The sequence below is a fragment of the Neomonachus schauinslandi genome, chromosome 14 (assembly GCF_002201575.2).
Source record: "Neomonachus schauinslandi chromosome 14, ASM220157v2, whole genome shotgun sequence".
Taxonomy (NCBI): domain Eukaryota; kingdom Metazoa; phylum Chordata; class Mammalia; order Carnivora; family Phocidae; genus Neomonachus; species Neomonachus schauinslandi.
This window is the reverse complement of record NC_058416.1, coordinates 309,340-332,767: the sequence shown is the minus strand read 5'-3', so window position 1 is coordinate 332,767 and position 23,428 is coordinate 309,340. Positions and strand designations below refer to the sequence as shown.

Sequence of the window (23,428 nt, the reverse complement as noted above, 5' to 3'; positions counted from 1 at the left end):
CCAGATGGGGACTCAGCTGCCCTTGGCCAAGATGATGGGAGCTGGGCCATGGTCAGCCTGAAAACAGGGTGTCACGTGGGGTGTTGCTGGGCCTGTGTGACACCCCATATGCTGTGGTCGCCAGACTCCGGAGCGGGCAAGGGAGGCAGGCCGTGATGCCTTCACCTCCCAGACCTGGCGCTGTGCCGGCCCTCCTCCTCCTCCTCCTCCCAGTCCTGACCATCCCACCTACCGGGCATCTCACAACATCGGCCCCCTGGGTCCCAGCCGTCTCTTTATTAAAAACTTGTCAGTTGGGGTTTTCTACCTGAATCCTGTTTGCCCACTTGTTACACCTAATGCCAAGGCAGGTCTCAAGGCTCTCTGTCCAGCAGAGGTGCCCAGGTGCTCAGGAATCCACAGGGTGTCAGGCACTGCGCTGGGGGCGTCCTGAAACTCCCTGAGCCTGACTTAGCTTAAACCAGATTCGACACGGGGGTGTGATGAGGTTGGACCCCATCCTCAGGGGTGAAGGGGCAGTAAGTCCCTCAGGCTCGCCGGCCCCTTGAGGTCCAGGAGGGGACTCCTATGGCAGAGAGCTGGGACAGAAGTCCTACCCCAGACCTGGACAACCTGGGGGCGGGGTGGCTCCTGAAGCAACGAGCCCCAGGGCTGTGAGCTCCAGGTGGCATGGATGCCGCCCTGGGGATACCTGACAGATCACACAGGACAAGCAGACTCGGGCCACACTCAGCCCAGAAGCTGAGACTGTGCTGAGTTCTGCACCTCAGGGCTCCTAGGATACGAGTCCTAAGGAAATCAGTGAGAGCTGGCCCTGGTCCCAAGGAACCTTCCAGAAGGGTGAGTGGCAGACACCCTCCCTGGGCCTCGGCCCCTAATTGCTGTTGTCCCTGGCCGTGGACTGTCCTCCTGCCAGGCCTCGCCCCTCAGGTGCCCCCACTAGGGTCTGTGACTCGCCAGGTGCCCCAGAGTGAGCAGAGTCAGCCTGCCCTCACAGTACCCTCCGCAAGGGGGGGAGAGTGGCCAGCGCCCCAGCCCACGAGGAGCCGAGTGGGTGATGTCCCCACCTTGCCAGTGTTCCACAGGGAACAGGATGGCAGGTGGGAGCAGGTGGGGGGGGCCAGGGCACCCCAAGGGCATGGGTGAGGCAGGAGCCCCAGAACGCTCCACACACAGCAGCTCCTAATCCTTAGGAGACCCAGAGCCAGCTCTGGGACAAGAAGAGAGGTGCAGGGATCAACACAGAGCCATAGACTGGACATGCTTGGGACCCCAGGCCATGCCACAGACCTGTCCACAGAGTCTGGGCCCCTCCGGTCAGACTGCAGCCCCTACCTGTCTGTGAATCGAGGGCTGCAGAGATGCTACTGGAATTTCTGGATCAGTCACACCATCAGGACCTGCGATGAGCTAGCTGTCCACTCCCAAGCCAGGACGGGCCAGGTCACTCCTGGAAAGCCTCCGGACTGGCTAAAACGCTGCTGACTCTGGGAGGAAGAGGCCTCTTGGGAAGACAGGCCATTGAAGACCCTGGACCAGTCACCTGCACACCCCTTCATCTGGGCTGAGGCACCACTGCCTTTGTTTGGGAACAGACCTGCCAAGTTGTGTTCAGAGGATCTGAACCTAAGCTATGCACCTGCACGTAAGCACGTGGAGGTAAGAAGAAGCTCCTGCCCATTATTTCCAGGCACAAAACGGGTGATGATTAACGAGGCAGCCAAGGTACTGGGTTCTGACAGCTCATTAAAGGAGAGGCTGAGCTCTGCTGGATACACATACATCACCGGGAGCAACGAGTCACTGGCGGGCAGTGCACATCGGAGACAGGTCTGTGGGAGCTCTGTTTGCCCTGGGTTCCTGAAGACCTGTGATACATCAGCGCCTGGATATGCGAGACAGGACTTGGGGAGAAGCCCTGTGGGATCCCACTCACTGCTGTGCCCTCAGAGTGCCAAGGTCAATGCTATGACAAATGTTTGCGGTGAGTAAAAACTGACCACAGGTCCCCCAGTTGAAGCATCAGGTGGGTCTTTGAGCTGCTGTCTGTGGGGGATGGAGACTCAGCACTGCTGGCCCTGCCCTGGAGAGGGCCCGGGAGCTGGGCAGGCGTGAGGTCCTGTCCCCACGCGCTTAGAGGGACATGAGCCAGAGGGGGACAGTGGAAGGCCCCCAGGTCTTCTCCCCTCCAGCGTGAGGTGTATCCGTGAGAGCACGCCGGTGTCCGCTGAGTCTGGTGTGTCCTCTCCAGCCCCCAGGGGCTTCAGGCTAGGTGGGAGCTCGGGGTCAAAGGTGAGGCAGGGCCAGACCAGGACCTGCCAACAGCTGGGCACTTGGAGAGGTCTGCACGTTCTACCTTCTGCTCCATCAGCAGATGTCCCCAAACGCCCCTGCACTGGGATTCCCAGCAGGGCCTTGGACTCACTTTCCACAGCCAGCCGGCCACACTCTCAGATGTGCCTAGAGATTACGTGTTCTTTTAAAATAGCTTTACTGATACATAATTCACATACCATACAATTTGCCCATTTAGAGGGAACAATTCAATGGTTTTTAGCATATTTACAGGGTTGTGCAACCATCAGGTTTCCATCACCCCAAGAGAGACCTGTGCCTTCCGCACACACACCCCCCATCGCCGGCCCTGCCGCCCACCCCCCAGACCTATGCAAGCACAATCTACTTGGTCTTTGTACATTTCCTCGTTCTGGACTCCAGTGAGAACAGGCTCATGCGGCACGCCCCCTGTGGCTGGCATCCTTCACTTCACTTCCCAAATCAGTACTTTGTTCCTTTTTATGGCCCGATGAGATCGCATTGTATGGATTTACCAAATTGTATTTATCCATTAATCTGTTAGTGGACACTTGGGTTGTTCCCACTTTTTCTCGTATGCATAATGCATAGCGAGCACTCCTGAGCAAGTTTTTGTGTGGACATGTGTTCACTTCTCTCGGGTACAGACCCGAGAGTGGAGTCCCTGGGTCGTGTGGTGATGCCATGTCTAGCTGTCTGAGGAGCTGCCAGACTCTCTTCCCGAGTGGCCGGAAGATCTCAGGCCCACCAGCTGCAGGCGAGGGTCCCACTTCCTCCGCACCCTCCCAACACTTGCTGTGTTTTCACTCCAGCTATCCTGGGGTGAGTGGGAAACGGTATCTCTGGGTGGTTTAAAGTTGCATTTCCCTGATGATTAATGATGTGCACCATCATTCCATGGGCTTCTTGGCTATTTGTATATCTTTTTTAGAGAACTGTATACTCCTTGTCCATCTTTTAATGGGGTTTTTAATTGTTGAGTTGTAGGAATTCTTTATATATTCTAGATACACGTCCCTTATCAGATAAATGATTTGCAAATATTTTCTCCCATCCTGTGGATTGTCTTTTACTTTCCAGTTGGTGTCTGTATTAGTTTGGTAGAGCTCCCACAACAAAGGGCCACAGACTATGTGGCCTGAAAAAGAAATCTATTTTCTCAGTGTTGGTTTCTCCCGAGGCCTCTGTCTGGTGTATCGACGCTCTTTCCCTCGTGTCCTCTGTGTGTGTCTGTGTCCTGAGACACCAGTCGTGTTGGATTAGGGCCACCCTCACGACCTCGTTGTGTCCTCATCACCTCTTTAAAGACCCTATGTCCAAATATAGTCTCCTTCTAAGTGTCGTGGGTTAGGGCTTGAACATACAGATTTTGAAGAGAAACAACTCAGACCCTACAGTGTCCTTTGAAGCACAGAAGTTTTAAATTGTGATTGAATTTATCTATCTTATCTTGCTTGCTCATGTTTTTGGTGTCATCTCTAAGAATGTTTTGCCAAATCCAAGGTCATCAAGATTCTGGGATCACTGCTTTCAGCCTGAAGAGCTTCCTTTGGAATTTTTTGCAGAGCAGCTATACTAGCAACAAATTCTTTCAGATTTTGTTTATCTGGGAAAGTATTTCACCTTCATACTGGAAATGATGGCTTTGCTGGAGACAGGATTCTTGATAGACATTTTTTCTGACGGTTTGAATACATGCCCCCAGGGTATTCTGGCCTGCGCTGTTTCTGCTCGGGGTTACTTCTCGAGCGACGCCTGGCCTGTGGCATTCAGACCCTTCCCCGCCACCATGCACCTGTCAGTCTGCATTTATCCTGCTTGGAGGGCACGGCGCTCCCGGGATGTGCAGGTTATTGTGGGTCAGGAGATTTGGGTGAGTTTTCAGCCATTATCTCTTCGAACATGTTTTTCCTCCTCCCTCTCCCCTCTCCTCGGGCACCGTGTTTCACAAACATGCCCCACACTCTGCTCAGACTCTGCTGGCCTCCCTTCCTCTCTTCTCAGCATGATCAGTCTATCGTCTAGTTCACCAGCTCCTTCTCCTGGCGGCTAACATCCACTGTGGAGCTGGCTCTTCCACTGAATTTGTTATTGTTGACTTTTCAACTCCAGAAGGTCCATTTGGTCGTTTTAAAACTTCTCTCTTTATCAATAATCTCCATTTGATACAATGGCCTGCCATCACATTTTCCATTTCTTTGATCTTCCTCTGGTCTGTGAACACATTTATAATGGTGCTTTTCAAAACTCTGATATCTGGTCCTCTCAAATGTTGTTTCTGTTGCCTGATTTTTTTCTGATGTGTGGATCATACGTTACTGTTTCTTTGCCTGCTCCAGGATTTTTTATTGGAAACTGGACATTTTAGATAATACAGCAACCCTGGATGATGTCCCCTCTTTCTTCAGGGCTTGCTACTGTTATCTGTTTTAGTGATTGGCTGGATCATTGTAGTGTAGTGTATTCTTGTCCCTCCACACATATACACACACATACACACATATACAGAGATACATACACGCACACACATATACAGATACATTCATGCATGCACACACATGTGTGCACACAGATCCATACATGCATGGGATACATATATGCACATACACACACGTACATGCACATACACACACGCATGCATGTGCACACATACAGATGCATGCAGAGATACACATATATGCACATACAGATACATGCCTACATGCACATACACACATGCATGAGCACACATACAGATACATGCATGCCGAGATACACATATATGCACATACACAGAGATACATACCTACGTGCATGCACACACATGCATGTGCACACATAGAGAGACATGCATGCAGATACACATATGCACATAGATACCTACATGCACATACACACATGCATGAGCACACATACAGAGACATGCATGCAGATACATATATGCACATACAGATACATACCTACATGCATACACACATGCATGTGCACACATACAGATACATGCATGCAGAGATACACATATATGCACACAGAGATACATACCTATGTGCATGCACACATACACGCATGCATGCACACCCAGATACATACATGCACAAATGCACGCAGAGATACACATATATGCACATACACAGATACATACATGCATGCACATACACACACACATACACACACAGTGTTTAGCCCCTGATGCTGCCCCACAGGGAGGCACAGCTTGGGTACGCCCATAATCACCCTGGAATGAACTCTCTTTCCATGAATTTCCTCCCGTTTTCCTTCACTACAATCTCCAGTGTTCTTGAGAACATCTTGGGGTTGAACTTCTCTGTATTGTAACACATGAAGTCAGTTCGTTTGGCAAGAAATGAGGAGCTGTTCTAGGAGCCTGCTTCCCCCTGCCCCTCCCCAGGCAAAACCTCTGCACCAGGGCTCTGGAGTCGGGGACGGGGACAGTGCCTGGCTTCTTTGGTGATTCCCCATTCTCTGAGCTCAGTTGGGGGGACGGAGGGCAGAGCAGCAGGCTGAGGTCGTCTGGCTTGCCTCCCCCGTGAGACACCAGCAGAAGCCAGGGGCAAGGGCGAGGGGTTTTCAGAGCAGCAAGAGGTAGAGCCTCCACCCCACAGCAGGAGTGGGGACCGGGCAGGAGAAGGTGCCCCCCTTCTCAACCGCACTGTCCCAGGGAGCTGGGGGCAGGGAGGCCTGTGTTCTGGAGTGGAGTCTCCTCGCTGAGCTGAGCTGGGGGTGGGGAGGGGGTATTTCTCTAGCCTTTTCAAATGAATTTTTGTAGATTTTCTTGGATAGATGTTCCATTTGCTGTTTGCCCTTCGGCCTGTTTCCAGAGGCTTTAATGGTTGTTTTTAATGATTTTCACCAGTTGTGCTGGAGAGCCGGTCAGCTGAGCTCCTCGGCTCCCAGGCAGGAAACCTAGCCTCCGTGGGATCTTTTTGCAGGGAAACCGGGCCCCCCGCAGTCGCGCACAGGCGAGGGTTGGGGTGGGTCGCAAAGGGCAGCCCGAGCGTGACCCGCCCCCTCTCCTCCGCAGGGCGAGTGCTCCCCCAAGTGCCGCAGCCTCTTCGTGCTGGAGACGGTGTGCGTGGCCTGGTTCTCCTTCGAGTTCCTGCTGCGCTCGCTGCAGGCCGAGAGCAAGTGCGCCTTCCTGCGGACACCGCTCAACATCATTGACATCCTGGCCATCCTGCCCTTCTACGTGTCGCTGCTCGTGGGGCTGGCGGCGGGGGGCGCGGGCGCGGGCGCGGGCGGCGCGGCGCTGCTGGAGCGCGCGGGGCTGGCGCTGCGGCTGCTGCGCGCGCTGCGCGTGCTCTACGTGATGCGCCTGGCGCGCCACTCTCTCGGGCTGCGCTCGCTCGGCCTGACCGTGCGCCGCTGCGCGCGCGAGCTCGGCCTGCTGCTTCTCTTCCTGTGCGTGGCCATGGCGCTCTTCGCCCCGCTGGTGCACCTGGCCGAGCGCGAGCTGGGCGCGCGCCGCGACTTCTCCAGCGTGCCCGCCAGCTACTGGTGGGCCGTCATTTCCATGACCACCGTGGGTTACGGCGATATGGTGCCGCGCAGCCTGCCCGGGCAGGTGGTGGCGCTGAGCAGCATCCTCAGCGGCATCCTGCTCATGGCCTTCCCAGTCACGTCCATCTTCCACACCTTCTCGCGCTCCTACTCCGAGCTCAAGGAGCAGCAGCGGCGCGCCGCCAGCCCCGAGCCAGCCGTGCGCGGGGACAGCTCGCGCGAGGACAGCTCGCGCGAGGACAGCTCACGCTCGGCCATGGCCACCGAGGACAGCCCGCAGGGGCCTGTGGGCGCCGGCCAAGCCGGGGTCCCCGCGCCCGGGGTTGGCCACGACCGTCGCCTGGCCCAAGAGGCCGCTCCTCGCGAGCTTCTTCAGGAATAGAAGCACGGTCCTCACCTCCCGCGGGCGACCTCGCGGGCCGGACTCCCTCCTGGTACCCACTGCATGTCCCTCCAGCCAGCGCAGCCCGGACCGCAGCCTGACTCGGAGGTGCCGGTGGAAAGCGCGCTTCCAGTCATTCCTGTCCTCTTTCCTCGTACTTCCCTTTGGAGTTTGGACTCCCTAGCCCGAAATTACAAGCCTGTAGCAAATGCCACGGGGCCACACGTGTCCGCGGGCCGCATCCTCCCGCTTCCCTGCTCTTCGGCCAGGGTAGTTCCTGGAGGGGCTGTGGGCGGTGGGGAGGCTCCTGCTTCTGCAGCTCACCCAAGTGGGCGGCGCCCCATCGGGAGGGAGGCTTCTCTGCGCATCCCTGACAAGTGACAGAAGTGTGACATTAACACAGCCACCCAGTTCCTCTGGGGAGGGGGGAGGGTCCCAGCCCTGACCGCTGACCTCCCTTGCCCGCACTAGCTCCATGGGGGTCTTCGTGGCCCCCTCCTCACACATTCGCCCCTGAAAATGCCTCTGCAAAGCTCAAGGTCTGCATGTTTCCCTGTGCTCTCTGCTGGCCTTGGACACCTTTACCCTCTGGGTTCTGCAAGAGGACATGGGAGAAGGGCCCCTGGTGTGCAGCTGCTGGGAGCCTGTCCTCACCAAGGCAAGAAGGAATGGGACTTTCCAAATCACGTTACTCTGTCCCTTTTCATTTTAATGAGCGGAGCCATGACACTGCAGAGGCTGCTGCCCCAGGTCCTGCAGGAGGCGCACCTGGACCACCCCAGAGGGCCCCCCCCCGGACACCTGGCACACACACGCCCCACCCCCGCTGCCATCCATCACGGCTTTCGCAGGGCCCCTGGCACGAGGCCAGAGCGGGGAGAGGCTGGGGTGGGGGCTAGGCTGGGGCCCTTGCGCAGAGGACATTTCCTAGGATGCTACTGCTACCAATAAACAGTGTACCTCTCCTGCCTCTCCACCGAGTTCCTCCGGCAGCACCAGCGTCCACACCAGGTACGGGGCGTCCAGGCAAGGAGGGGTTTCCTGCGCTCACGGGGAGTCGGTGCGTGTAGACAGTGGGGCACCGCTACCTGGACAAGCCCTTGCATGCAAAGCCCAGTTGTATCCCTCCGAGTCCCACAGCAGAGCCCGGGTCCCAAATCTGCAACCGCACTGCACCCCGCAGGGCAGGGCTGGGTGTTCTCAGGGAACCAGGCTGCAAAGAACCCAGGGCTGGAGCTGTCAGGATTTACACAATGAGCCCCAGTTCTGCAAGGGTGGGGTGGGGCAGGCTGGACTGCCTTGACAGCAGACTCGGTTTCCCTCTTCCTCCTCCTCATGCCCAGCCACGGTTTGCATGCACAGAAGTACCTGGGCTCCAGCTCCTGGGTCAGTGTCAAGTGGACAAGGGCAGTGGGGTGCAGGGAAGCTGAAATAAGGGTCTTACCAGCAACCAAGAAACGTGCTGGGATCAGAATGAGCTGAGGGTCCCCAAACCACAGGGAGGCGAAGACGGTCTCCCACGGCTGACCTTGCATGGCTGCTCATACCAGCTCTCTGAGGCAGAAAGGGTCCCCTTGTATCAGATAGAGACATGGTCGGTCCACCATGGACCAGGCCAGATTCAGCACCTGGCATCACACGTGCCTGCCCAATGCAAACTCCACCTGCAGCTTCTCCCTACAGGGCCCTGGTTCCTGTACCGCCTGGGGCTGGGTCCCCCTCTCCTTCCCTCCTGGACCCATATACCTCAAGCCAGGGCCAGCAGACGTCTGCCAGGAGAAAGGACAGGGGAACTGGGGACCAGGGGACCCACCTGAGTGCTGGCTCCAGGCAGACTGGACCCTAAGGTTTAGCCCTGCCTCCTCCTGATTGCCACACCAGCTGACACCCCCACAGGGTGGGGCCTGGGGACCCAGAAACACACTAAGGGTGACCGCGCTTGCTCAGGAGCGGGTGACACAGCTGCTGCTGGTCCCAGGGGATCCCCACCCATGGAGGCCACACTCAGGGCTTCTGCTACCCTCTGCTCATCGGGCATGGCTGATGACCCCAGGGGCAAACGGCTTTCTCCTGTGCAGTGGGGCTCGCTGACCGTCACCATGAAGACCCCCAGAAATAACCCAAGTTGTCCCTCCAAGGTCAGTGGTAGGGGTGACCTGAGCGATCTGGCCCCTACCCCCTCCTGACCGTGGGCTGCAGCAGTTCTGACCGGGACCCCTCGAAGACGAAGAGAGCCCTTGCAGCACCAGGGGTCACGGGGAGGAGAGGGACCCGTCAACCGTCTGAGAAGTGGGGAGTGCAGTGGGAGGGAAGCCACACATCTCCCACCAAGCAAGCAGACCAGCCAGCCCTGAGCTTTCCTGTCCCTTCTCTGGTGCCTACCTCACCCACCCTCAGCCTCCATAGCTGCCCCTTGCACACAGGCCATGGTCCCTCGTGCAGGACTCTGGGCAGGCCCCTGATGGCCATGGCCTCAGTGTCCCTGTCTGGGTCAGGGGACCAGGAACTCGCCAGGTCCCCACAACCTGCCACCTCACACTCTGACAAAATCTACTGAACGCACCTACTGTGGGACAGAATCGTGGGATTCGTACGTGTGATGCTGACATCGCCGAGTCTGCTTAAAATGCACAGAGGCAGTGCAGGGAGGGCAGGAGACAGCCTTACAAACCCCAATTATGCTGAGAGCTCCGTTCTGGTTCCGGAAGGATCACTGACTTGGGAGGTAGGCTCTGACACCAGGTTATGATCACTCTCAGCCAGCCCGAGGCCTCTGGTTACCTGAAACCATCGTGAGCATTGGGGGGTGGGGTATGATTTGGGTCTGTGACATTCCAGGAACCACCGAACACCCCCTTGCCCTCGGGGCCACTTTCTGAGCATGCAACCACCCTTCAGACTGACCGTGCACCCCCTGCCCCCTCCACCCACCCTGCCGGACCCATGCGTGCTTCCAGGGGACCTGGGGAACTGCTCAGACTGAGCACGGTGGCCCCAGGACTGAACATGCCCCAACACCAACACTGGGAGTCTGAAACCCTCCCCCACGCTTGCTGCCGAAAAAATTCCTATACTCCTTATTTCAGGGGAAAACACGTCCCACCCCTACACGCACACACCCAGACAATTTCTTCTTGGCCAGCTGGAGACTGGGCCAGCACAGGCAGCCCCGGCTTCATTCACAGCCTTCCATCTGCTCCAAGTTCTCGGAGGCTCAACAGAGTGAGCTGCACTTTGCCACTCACCCTGGACGCCGGAACAGACTCACCACGTTGTTCCCATTTCCAAGAGCTATCCTGTTGAGAGAAGAGCTGGACCAACTTACAGGAGATCTAAGGAAGGTCGCAAAGAGTGACCTTCGCCTCCTTTTTTGATTAGAAGCCCACTTCCTGTGGGGCTCTTGAGAGCCTGTGGCCTCCCGCTGACAGAGCTCAGGGCACAGCGCTCTCCTGGCCAGTGGGACGCGGGCCTGGCTCCTTCTGCTCCCTCTCTGAACGGCAGCCCCACAGACTCTCCACACCACCTCTCTGCTCTTCAGCGGGGCCACAGGTCGGTTTTCAAGAACAGAGATGGGCTCACAGAAAAAGACACCTTTGTATATTTTACTCTTCATTTCACTGCTGGAATTTTTACTGCATGCATAATTTAATTAAAAGTTAATTTTAATTAACAAATTACCAGAAGGAAAATAAAAATCCACCCCCAAAACCGGACAAGGGTCCAGGCTGGGGATGCTGGCTGCCTGAGAGGACCACAGTGAGGGTCACCAGCGTGGACCCGCTCTGGACCAGACTCGCTCTCAGACTCGGGGCCAGTGCTGGGGAGTCATTTTGGTGACTCCCCCCAAAATTTAAAATATCACTTCCAAGTACTTTCACCGTATCTTTTTGATATTTTTGATATCTTGCCCCAAATGTAAATTGTCTCCATGAAAAAGTAATTGCTCAGTACACACAGCTCCATCCCTACTTGCTCACTAGACCTGTCCGTTTTCCTTGAAACACTTCTCTTGGCCTTTCTTTAAAAAGAACACCTCTCACCCTTTCCAGACATTCAGTGGTCAGGGCCCCCCTGGCCTGGCTCTGTTGGTCTGTTCAGGGGACTGGTCTGTCCCGGGGGAGCTGGCCTGTCCAGAGGCTGTTCTGTCCAGGGGGGGCTGGTCTGTCTTGGGGGGCTGGTCTGCCCGGTGCGGGGGGGCTGGTCTGTCTGGGGGTAGGCCTAGTCTGTCTGAGGGAGCTAGTCTGTCCTGGGGGCTGTCCTGTCCAGGGCTGTTATGTCCTGGGGGGCTGGTCTGTCCCGGGGGGGGGGCGGTGGTCCTTCTGGGGGCACAGGTCTGTCCGGGGGGGATGGGGAATGTGCCCTGAGAGAGCAGCCTGGGTGTCACAGGGGCAGAGCTGGACCCCAAGGAGAGGGCACCCACCCTTCCCTGAAGACCCCCACGGCGAAAGAAGGACGGGGACCCATGCTTCACTGTGTCCTGGGCCCCCACTCTGACCCATTCACGAGGCCACACTGGATCGCGAGAGTTTATTGAGTTAAAGGCAGCGTCCTGACAACTGAGTGCCCCTCACACTGGGCACATGCCTCACTGCTGTAGTCGGAGACGCTTTCATCTGGAGTCATTTACTGCTACAGACACCCCGCCTCCTATTTAAAAAGTAAACATTGCCAAAGTATCTTACAGCCCAAACTAAGCAGGACCCTCACCCAAACATTCAGGAGTTTTTGAGGAAAACTCAGGAGAAGGAAACAGCTCTGAAGAGCAGACACCACTAGAGCTTTGGCACAGCCCGTGTGAACCCGCCCCAGAGCTGCCCCTCCGCCCCGCAGAGGGAGAGCCACACAGAAGCTGCTAGAACCCTCAGACGCTGGGGGCCTGGGAGCTTGCCCAGGGCTGCTGGGCATGGCTGACATGCTCCTGTAAAACAGAGGGGGAAAGATACAGGGTGACCAGAGATGCCCATGCCTGGCCACAGCCTCCCACCTTGGAACATCACCCCAGGCCCAAGAGGAGTGTGGGGACACCTGCCTCACGTGTCCCCTCTCCTGACCAGCAGGCCATCTCCCTGTCCTGGAAGACGGACGTCGAAAGCTGTACGCTGCAGGTGCATGCAATTCCCAGAATCCAGGGGGAACGCCCCACAAGTGCGGCCATGCTCGGGGGATGGAGGCATCTACCCAGACCTGGTCCCAGACCCCTGGCTTTCCTGGGAGCACACAGGGACAACCTGCCCCCCACCACACCCCTAGGACTCGTGGGGACCTCTAGACTCTGGTGCCAGCACCCCTGAGCTCACTCGGGCCAGGGCCCAGCCGGCATGGACACAGGCTTGCCCCCTCGCTGCCAGTGGAGTCCACGCCAGCATCTCCCAGGAGGAGGCCAATGCAGAAATGAGGCATAGGGGTGCACAGGACACCTCTGGGCGCCACTGCCAAGCTGAGGGCCAAGTCCTGAGTCCTGTGAGGCGGCTGCACTGAAGGTGACCCGGACAAGGCCAACTCCGACCAGATAAACAAGAGCACTTGTAATGTGCATCCTCGCAGCTTCCTTTCCACGTGCATTAGGCGCATACAAAACCCCAGCCACACCCTCTGTGCCCGGGCCCTGTCCTGAGTCACCCTCGCGTACATGCTGTCACCAGGGCATCCACATTTGGGCCATTCTGAGACCAGGCTCTGTGCGCCAGGACCACGGGTTCTCCGGGTGCCATTGTTCACTCTTGCTCCCCAATCCCACCCATGCCGAGGGTCGCCGAGAGCCGGGCTGCAGGCCCCGGGGGCCCCTGCACGCTGACACCTGGAGGGGGATCCCTGGTGCCCTCCATCCCGTAGCAGCCCTAAGTCTGTCTTTTCCTGGGTCTGTGAGCATATTCCAAGTTCCAGACAGGTGTTTTTTGAGAGGCAGGAAGAGAACACTTGCTTTTCCATCACCTGAAAAACAGCCGCCGCCCAGCCCTCGGGTATAAAGCCCACTTGCACTCGTCCTCAGGTATGAGCACAAACGTGGGCACTCAGGCCCCCCACCAGCCCATCCCAGACCCACAGCCAAGACACCCTGTTGGGCCACGGTGCCTGCCTGCCCCAGACAGGGAGGACAGGCGGCCGGGCAGCGCCCACGGCAGGAGGCCAAATGTCCGTGTCCTCCCTGCCACCTCAAAGGGCCTTGGCACTGGCAGGGTGCGCCACGTGGGGGGCTGGCTTCTGGGGGTGGCGGGCGAAGGCATAGGCCTGTCCCAGGATGGCCAGGTCCACCAGCACCTGCAGCAGGCCACACACGGAGAACTGCAGGGGGGCGCCGTTCAGCAGGAAGTAGGCCGTCTTGAAGGTGTCACCGCTGGTCCACATGAGCACCATCTTGATGCTGCGGAGACACAAGCCAGGGGTCAGGGGCCACCCAGGCCGCCACCTGTCCCCCCCATCCCTCCCGTCCTCACTGTGAGGCCATGGCGTGCACAGCCCCAGGGACAGGAAGGCCCTGCAGCTGTCCGGGCGGGGAAGCCGACACAGTGGCAGGGCCCATGTGGCCTCACGAGCGTTCCGTCCCTCCTGGCTGCAGGCCTGTCTGTGCCCCTCAGGAGACGCGCTGTGGCCTCAGACGGGAGAGGGAAGACCACCCCTCCCCACACGGCATCCCAGGGCCCACCAGGAAGGTGAGGACTGCCGGAGAGCACCACTAGGCTGCAGAGACGGGCAGCCTGGGCGGGAGGGGAGGTCTTCTCACCCAGAGCTTTCCCTCCTGGCCGGGGAGCCCCCCGTCTGCACCCAGGGGTGCCGAGGACAAAACCAGAGGCTGCCAGCAGAAGCAGAGTGAACCCCTGCTCTCGGGAACCCCTGCCTGGCCAGAACCCCCTCCCTCAAAAGATAACTGGAGGGCGATTCCATTTCTGGTCACTGATGCCAACCCCCCTTCAAACGTTTCGGATCAGTCCGCAGGGGGGCAGGGATCCTCGTGGGTGACGAGGGAACTGTCACTCACTGCCCACGTCCCCCACACACGTCTCTGTGCACAGCTTCAAGTGCCCTGGCTTCCCAAGTCATGGGCACAAGCACCACTGTTTTCCTGCACAAGTATATTTAAATCAGACCCATTTCCATCAGCAGCCTGAACCTCTTACAGCTAATTAAACCAGACCACAGAGTTTGAGAGGGGGGCTGTTGCCAGGCGGCAGGAAGGGGGGTGAAGATCCCCAAGCAGACAGGATGCACGTCAGAGCTGCCAACACCAGGCCAAGGGGCAGGCAGGCACTGAGCTCCCGGAGGGAGACAGCTCTCCACCCCTGGGCATTCTGACCACCTCTGAGCCCCAGGCTGGTTTTCATTCCTAAAACCAGGGTGAGGAGCCCCGTCTCCTGTACTCCCAGCCCAAGGACATAGCTCTGCGTCCCCTCCTCTGCCCAGTGAGAAGTCCAACCAGCCACACAGAACGCAGACGGGGAAGGGAGAGCCCTCCTGACCTTACACACACACGGCTGCTTGAGGCTTCTCTGGGATGGTCACTGGGAAAATGGCCAAGGCCTGCCGGGCCCCAAGCAGCTTCTCTGCAGACAGGCACTCTACATCCAAAAAAGCCCACGGATACATCATATTTGGCCTGTAATACTGGCTCACACCGTATTCCAAAGTTTTTGTTTTGAGTGAGCTGATAACTAATTCTGTATTTTTAAAATCCACATTATATATAATAGATCCTCTTTTTCTGGCTGCTTTCAACATTTGACTTTGGTTCTTAGCAGACTGTGATGTGATATATGTTTGGGATGTGCTGAACTTCTCAAATCTGTAAGTTTATCTAACATCAAATTTGGAAAGTTTTCAGACATTCCTTCAACTATTTTTGTCTGCTCCACACCCTTCTCTCCTCTAGACTCAGACGACATCAATGTTAGATTTTTGGGGACTTTCCCTGAGTCTATTTTTCCCCCCTGGTTTTTCTCTGTTGTTGAGAATGTTATTTTTATTGATCTGTCTTCAAGTTCACAGACTCATTCCCGGGCCATCTGCATTCCACTACTGAACTCACAAAGTACATTTTTATTTGGCTTACTGTGATTTTTAATTTAAAATGTTCTGTTTGGTTCTTTTTTATAGCTTCCATTTCTTTGCTGAGATGTCCCATTTTCCATTCATTTCAAGAGTGTTTGCTCTTCTCTCTCCCAGTGACCGTTCCCGAGCCGTTCCCGACCAATCCCCTTGGTTGATTGTGTTGTCTACCGGTTGTCTTCTCCTTGGAAAGCTGTTGAGATGTTCCTGATGCTTCCTATGCTGAGTAATTTTGGTTTGTATCCTGGACATTTTTAACATTATATAATGAGACTCCAAGTCTTATTAAATCCTATGGAGAATGTCGGGTTTTCTGTTCTAACAGGCAACTGGCATGGTCAAGTTCAAGCTGCAGGTGGGCTGCAATTCAATTCAGCTCCATTTTCAAAGCCCCTGCAGTGCCATCTGGGTCTGTACTTTGTGGGCAGCACTCAGAGGCTGGTCTGGGACGTGGGCAGTGGTCTACCCCACGATTCAGTTCTCAACGCCTTTCAGATGTAGGTTAGGGCCAAATCCATGCATGCATAGCTTGGTGGTGAGCCCAGGAGTTCACGTACAACTGCACAGGATCCCTGTCCCAAGATGCGTCCACTCCTCCATCTCCCTGACTCCGTGCCTCGGGGACACTCTTCTCCCGTGTCCTCTGGCTAGAAAGCCAGCGCTTAAGTCTCGTGGCCCTGCTGTGCACCTCCCATGGCTGATCTGCCTCCAGGTGCATGAGGTGGGAAGGTAGAGGGAAAGAGCCATGGGATTCCCCTCCGCTCTCAGGATCTTCTTCCGCTGCTGCCCCGGGGCTGCCTCCAGCTTTGAAGACCGCCACTTCTGGACTGGGGCCTGCCTGGGGCCCCGGGGTAAGAGCAAGGCCAAAACACCAGCAGCCCCGGCTCTTGCTCACCCTTTCCCACACTCAGAGCACGGAGGCTCCACTGGGAGCACTTCCTGCCCGGCCCAGGGCAAGTCCTGAGCTCCAGGCTGTGCTGAACTCCAGGCTGGCAAATATGGAAGGGAGAACAGAGCGGCCCATGCCAGTCACTCATGGGGTTTCCTTCCCCCACCCTGCCCACTCCCGCTGACCGCCGGAGTCCCCAGAGCTACTCCGCGCCTTCTGTCCAGGCTCTCAGCTGCACTCAAGGGGAGAGATGGGCTAACCCCCGGCAGCCCCGTGCAAAAGATCTGAGACTGGTGGTTCGGGTCGGTGTTCCGCCACTGGCCACGTTCCCCGACTGGTCCCTGTAGACAACTGGCCTGGTCCACCCCGGACGAGGTGGCCGAGGAGCAGGAGGGACGGTGCCTGCTGCCGGGACGGTTCCCACACCCTGCACTTCCCAAGCTGTGCCTCTAGCTCGGTCCAGATGGTCCTGGTCTGGAGCACCAGCTGGGGATCTCGGTGTGCGACAGAAGGGCCCTCCAGGGGGCTGGAGCGGCAGGTAGAGCACCAGGAGCTCGGCCAACTGCACACTTAGCACTGGTGGGGACCGCGGAGGTGAGGACACACCGGAGCGACGAGTGGAGGAAGGGAAGCAGGTCAACCAGGGGACAGAGCTGAGTCCCGCAGGCCTGGGCTGGGCCCACCAGGAGGCTGCAGGCACCTGGCCGACCAGAGCTGAGATGCACCGTCTGAACTGCACCAAGGAGGGGCCGGCCTGCCTGGGCGGGGCTGCTCTCAGCTCCCACGCTCACACCCCTGCGCTTTTCCAAGGAAAACCCACACCCACAGAGCAAGCATTTCAAGGAGAACCTCCAAGAGCAACCCATGTTTCTGCAAAAGGCCGTGAAGACAAGGAGAGAAGCAACAGGGCTCAGCGAAGGAGTCCAGTTCCTTATTCCAGAATTAAGAGCTCAAGGCACAGTCTTCCCCAGAAATAGCCACACTTTAGTAGGAGATGGAAAGACCTCCCTCAAAGCACAATAAAACCTAACGAGCCACAGAGATGGTTCTAGGCCAAGCAGCAGGGTCCGTCAGGGGGCCTGGCTGGAACCTTCTCAAGTGGACCTGCTCCCCGGGGAGCAGCCAGGCCTAGAGTGACACCAGCCTGGAAAGGCTCCTCAGGACTGGGCCGCTCCTGGGGTGAGGGAGCTCCTGGCCCCCTTGAGATGGCCACCTTGCAGGGAGCTGGCCCCTCCATTCACTGGTGGCTCCAAGCGAGGCGGGACTCCACACAAAGGACCGCAGCATGCTCCCTGTGGGGCAGGCAGAAGGTGCAGCTGGATCCAGGCCCAGGACCCCCGCCCGGTGCCCCGTCAGAGCCCCGTCAGAGCCCCCAGGGCCCTGAACACACAGGTGCACTTTCTACCCCTGCCAGTGGAGATGTGAGGTCACTGTTCCAGGGGGGGCTCTGACTGATGTAAGGACCATTCTTAGCTGCACAGATGCCTCACCCAGCCGTGGCCCTTGGGCCAGCATGGCTCGGGGTCAGGAATGCGACAGCCTTGTTGAGGCCCCACACCAGCCGCCTCAGTGGGGGGCTCAGGGTGGGGCAGGGGCACCAGTCAGGTCAAATACTATTCGAGTATTTGGACAAGCACCGCCCTGAGGGTCTTCTCATCAGGAAGGAACACCCTTGTGCAGGGAACAAGGGCTCTGGATGGAGAAGCTCACACTGTCACCCCAAGACCCTGAGATGCCCTGCCCCCATGCCTCCCAGGACCTTCAATGAGCTGTGAATTCCCATCACCCACAACAACTATGGGAGGAAGGGACGAGCCCCAGAAGTTGGGCTATCACCCTACAACATGCCAGGGATGTATGTCCTGGAGACCCCCTTCCTTGGATGGAGGAAACTCAACCAGCCCAGAGCTCCAACAATGCAGGAAGCCCAGACTGTCACTTCCCAGGCCCCAGGCCGCGTCCTTCCTGCTCAGGCTGGTAGCCTGGGAGCTGGATTCCTCTGCCCATCACCAACTCCAGCTGCTGCCTCCTGCACCTGACCGCCCCCGCCCCCTTCTACTGTTTTAATCCAGGCTCCTATTACCTCATTCTTGGCTCCTGCATTTTTCCTCCCAAACTATTCCTAAAATTCCTCTCACCTCATCCTTGCCCTGTCCAGCAGTCCAGAAAGCCTCTTCCCAGTTGGTGCCCAAGAGGTGATGGCTAGACCTCCTTGCCTGCCCAGCTTCTTCCAGAGCCCAACTCAGGCATGCCAACTCCTATGGCCTCCCCAGCCCTCCCCTCACTCCCACCCCCCAGCCTAGACCCAGACCTTCCCCTTTCCACCTTTCGAAAGCTCTCCTGTAATTCCAAATCCATCCAAAACACATCCCAAAGGAGTAGGTTTTTGTGACCTTGGGTTAGACAGTGGTTTCTTGGGTATGACAACAAAAGCATAAGCAACACCCACCCACAAATACATTAGACTTCAGCAAATTTAAAATCTTTTGTGCTGAAAATGAAAGTGAAAAGACAACCCACCAGATGGGAGAAAAAACTGAAAATCATATGCCTGATAAGGTTCTAGTATCCACTGCATATAAGGAACTCTACAACTCAGTAATAAAAAGACAAACAACCACATTTAAAAATGGGCAGAGGACTGGCCAAAGAAGATACACAGATGGCCAAAAAGCACATGACAAGATGCTCAACATCATTAGTCATCAGGGAAATGCAAATCAAAACCACACTGAGATCCCAGGTGACACCCACTAGGATGGCCAGAATCAAAAGGCCACATAGTAACAAGTGTTGGTGAAGATGCGTAAGGATCAGAACCCTCACACGCCACTGTAGACACAGCATGGCAGCTCCTCAAATAATTAAACACAGATCTACCATCTGACTCAACAATTCCACTGCCGGTCTATTCCAAGAGAAATGAAAACAAATGTCCACAAAGAAACTTGTACATGAATTTCAAAGCAGCATTATTTGTAATAGCCAAAAAGATGTTGAACAACCCAAATGTCCACTGACTGAAGAACAAATTTGGTATATCCATACAATGAAGTATTATGGTCCAGCCTCAGGAGTGGAGCACAGATATGTTGTACATGGAGGAGCCTGGGAATGCTGTCAGGTTTTACATGACTCCATTTATGTGAAGTGTCCTTAGAGACAGCAGATCAGTGGCTGCCGAGGGCAGGAGGTGAAGGAGGTCGGGAGCGAATGAGGAGTGATTACCAGCAGGTACAAGGTTCCTTTTTGGGGTGATAAAAATGTTCTAACATTAGACAGTGGTGGTGGTTGCACAACTCTGTGGATAGACTAAAATCCCTCCAACTGTATACTTGAAATGGGTAATGGAACCCCTCTAGCTCCCATGCCTTCTCCAGGTGCACCCATCTCCCCAAATCTGCACGTCTTCACCACCTGAAGCTCTCTGAAGAGATCATCTGAATTACCACATAGATGTTTCTTATAAATCACTATATTGCAATTTATATATCAAATTTTGCTGATCCATTCATCCATCAATGGACACTTGAGTTGCTCCCACATTTTAGCTGTTGTGAATAGTGCAGCTAGAATGTGTGCGTACAAGTATCTCAGGACCCTGCTTTCAACCCTTCCAGGCAGATACCCATAAGTAGAACTGCTGGATCATATGGTGATTCTATTTTTTATTTTTTAAGGAACCTCCATACTGTTTTCCACAGGGGCTGCACCGGTGTGCACTCCCACCAACAGTGTGTGAAGGTGCCTCTTTCTCCACACCCTCGCCAACACTTGCTGGTTTTCTTTTTCTGAGAGCAGCCGTCCTACTCAGTATGAGGTGGGACCTCAGTGTAGTTTGATTTGCATTTCCCTGATGATTAGGGAAGCCGAGCATCTTTTCTTGTGCTTATTGGCCACTTATACATCTGCCTTGGAAAAATATTTTTCCAGTCTTTTGTTCATTTTTAATTGGGTTGTTTGTTTTTTTGTCATTGAGTTTTAGAAGCCCTTTCTATAGTCTTTTTTTTTTAATTTACTTATTTATTTGACACAGAGAGAGAGCATGAGCAGGGGCAAAGGCAGAGAGAGAGGCAGGCTCCCCGCCGAGCAGGGAGCCTGATGCGGGGTTCGATCTCAGGACCCTGGGATCATGACCCGAGCCGAACTACAGTCTTAATATTAATCCCTAATTGGATAGATGATTTGCACATATTTTCTCCCATTCTATAGGTTGCGTTTTTACTCTGTGGATAGTCTTTTGATGCATAAAACTTTTTGATTTTATAAAGTCTAATTTGCCTTTTTGTTTTTTCCTGTGCCTTTGGTGTCACATCCAAGAAATCACTGCCAAATCCAATGTCATGATGCTTTTCTCCTATGTTTTCTTCTAAGGTTTTTAGGTGTCACATTTAAGTCTTTCATCCATTTTGAGTTAATTTTTATATATGGTGCCAGGTAAGGGTCTAACTTCATTCTTTTGCATGCGGATATCCCATTTCCCCAGAACCATTTGTTGAGAAGACTGTCCTTTCTCCACTGAATGGTCTTGGCACTCTTGCTGAAAATCATTTAACCATATATGTAAGGGTTGTTTCTGGGCTCTCTGCTCTATTCCAGTGGTCTATTTGTCTTTATGCCAATAACACACTGTCTTGATTACTGTACCTTTGCAGTTATTTTTGAAATCTGAAAGTGTGAGTCCTCTAGTATTGTTCTTGAGATTGTTTTGACTTTTTGGGGTCCCTCAATATTCCATATGAATTTTAGGACTGGTTTTTCTATTTCTGCAAAAAAACCAGAAGGATTTTGATAGGGATTCCACTAAATCTGAGATTGCTTTGGGTAGTATTGACATTTTAACAATACTGAGTCTTTCAGTCCATGAACATGGGATGTCTTCCCATTTACTTATGTCTTCAATTTTCTTTCACCAGTGTTTTGTAGTTTTCATTGTATAAGTCTTTTACCTCCTTGGTTAATTCCTAAGTATTTATGCTTTTCAAATTATTATAAATAGAACTGTTTTTGTAATTTCCTGAGTGCCCTGCAACCTGCTCTTGGTCGCATTGGGGAATTAAGCTGTTGTGTCATTTCCTACATTAAGAAGCTTGAATCTTGGGGTGCCTGGGGTGGCTTAGTCAGTTGAGCATCCAACTCTTGATTTAGGTTCAGGTCATATTCTCAGAGTCGTGGGACTGAGCCCCGTGTCGGGCTCTGTGCTCAGTGGGGCATCTGCTTGAGATTCTCTCTCTCCTTCTCCCTCTGCCCCTCCCCTCCTACTCTCTCTCTAAATAAATAAATAAATCTTAAAAAAAAGAAGCAGCAGCTTGAATCTCTGCCTTCTAGAGATGTCTGTGAACTCAGCTTCCTGTCCATGGATCATAGCCTCCAGCCATAGGCATCAGCAGCCTCTACTCTGGCCTGCCTCTGACCCATTGACAGTCCTTTCCCATCACAAAAGCTTGGACTTGGAAAATTGAGACCATGTGGGATTCATCTGCCAGGTTTTCCCCTGTATGCTGGATATACTAAGAGCTGCCCACAGGATCTAACCAGTAAACAGTGACAGCCCAGGTGCAGCCAAACACACAGGTGGGCTTGGAAGCAGCAGGTACCGGAGCAATGTGAGCCCACTGTGAGCATGCTGTGGCCACAAATCATGTGGTTAGCCTCAGTGAGTCTGCAGGTGCCAAGGGTCCCCAAGGAGGGGATACCCTGCCCCAGCCACTGGACAGGCCTCCCACAGCACATTCAGATCTGAAGGTGCACACTAGTCTTCTTCTGTCATGCTTCACTTGAATAGACCCATCCAGGGAGAATTGGGTAAGGAAGGGGCGGCCAGTGGACCTGAGGGGGATCAGCACAGAGAAGAGGCCCCCAGGGAGGTGGGGTCATGATGCTGCCTTCACACACACAGGACCATCCTGGGAGGGGCTGAGGGTCTGCATGGATCTCAGGGAAGAAGGCATGAGAGGTTCAGCTACTACCATGGAGCCTTTAACAGAGCCCTGCGCAGGTGTACTCACACCTGGGGAGGAAGCTCCCCATCACAGGAAGCAAGCAAGTGCTAGAGGAACACCTGGCAGGAATGACAAAGATTTTGAGCAATCCCACCCAAGGGGACCCCTGGAATTCCAGTGGACACCCTGTCCCAATGCCACAGGTGACTCTCACGGGGCCAGGACAGGACGTGGAGGGCTCCACCCAAGGCCTTTGAGACCCGTTCCATACTGGCCTCCTGTGACTTGGAGGACATTTGAAGACATGGATGGCAACAGCACATTAGCTCTGCTGTGACACACAGCTACCACCCAGAGGTAATCCCATGACATAGCCTCTACCACTGCTCGTCAGGGCCACCTCTGCACACGTCTACGCTCTGCGGGCAGAGCCTTCTCCCTTCTTATCCCCTCTCCTATGCTCGGCACATCCCTCCCACTACGATGCTTCAGGTTCGTCCTGAAAGACCCCGTACCATGTATCTGCTTCACAAGACGGTCTCAGCATCCCCTCACCTGTTCCATGCTAACACATCTGCTCATGCATCAACACATCTGCTCTTTCCCTGGCAGTTCTGCAAATATAACTGAAAGTACAGCAGCCAGGTTTGTACACATTTGATTTTTACCAAACACGTGGGCACACTGGTACCAACAGGTATGGTGAGAGCAACACGTGCTGCCTACCTCATCCCCTCAGTGGACTGGTGGAGGTAGTTGCGGTAGAGCTGGGGGACACCCAGAGTGGCCTCGGTCAGCACAGCCAGGAAGCCCAGGGTCTCCACAAACAGGGCTGAGTCGATGGACAGGTATGTGACGTAGCCCGCCACGCCCGTGAAGGCCAGGACACACTGCACGTAGTCCCCAAAGCTGCTCCAGTGCCAGAAGTGGTGAGGGTCAAAGTCTAGGGCGAGAGGGAGAGAGAAATGTAAACTAGGCATACAGGTCAAGGTCATCATGAGGACAGAGGATGTGAACTGAGGTGAGGGTCAGCATGAGGAGAGATGAAAACTGAGTTAGAAAGTCAAGGTCGGGGGGCGCCTGGGTGGCTCAGTCGTTAAGTGTCTGCCTTCGGCTCAGGTCATGATCCCAGGGTCCTGGGATCGAGCCCCGCATCAGGCTCCCTGCTCTGTGGAAGACTGCTTCTCCCTCTCCACTCCCCCTGCTTGTGTTCCCTCTCTCGCTGTCTCTTTCTGACAAATAAATAAATAAAATCTTTAAAAAAAAAAAAAGAAAGAAAGTCAAGGTCGGTGTGAGGAGAGAAGGTGAACTGAGTGAGGAGGTCAAGGTCAGCATGAGGAGAGAAGGTGAACTGAGCGAGGA

General features: G+C 55.0%; 2 protein-coding genes across 6 annotated transcripts in view; one reads left to right on the top strand and one right to left on the bottom strand.

Annotated features, from left to right (window-relative positions):
• The window catches only part of KCNG2 (potassium voltage-gated channel modifier subfamily G member 2), a 29,374-nt gene extending 22,179 nt beyond the window's left edge, over positions 1–7,195 (top strand). Inside the window, exon 2 of the mRNA XM_021686032.1 lies at positions 6,338–7,195. Coding sequence (XP_021541707.1) covers positions 6,338–7,195 — 858 coding nt within the window. The remainder of the gene's footprint in view (positions 1–6,337) is intronic.
• A 4,512-nt stretch (positions 7,196–11,707) lies between these two features.
• Positions 11,708–23,428, bottom strand: part of SLC66A2 (solute carrier family 66 member 2) — a 56,989-nt gene continuing 45,268 nt past the window's right edge. For all 5 annotated transcript variants that reach the window (XM_021686428.1, XM_021686426.1, XM_021686430.1 and 2 more), the window contains 2 exons: positions 22,793–23,009; positions 11,708–13,556 (listed from right to left, as the gene is read on the bottom strand). In XM_021686428.1, coding sequence (XP_021542103.1) covers positions 13,349–13,556; positions 22,793–23,009 — 425 coding nt within the window. In that variant the 3' untranslated portion in view covers positions 11,708–13,348. The remainder of the gene's footprint in view (positions 13,557–22,792; positions 23,010–23,428) is intronic.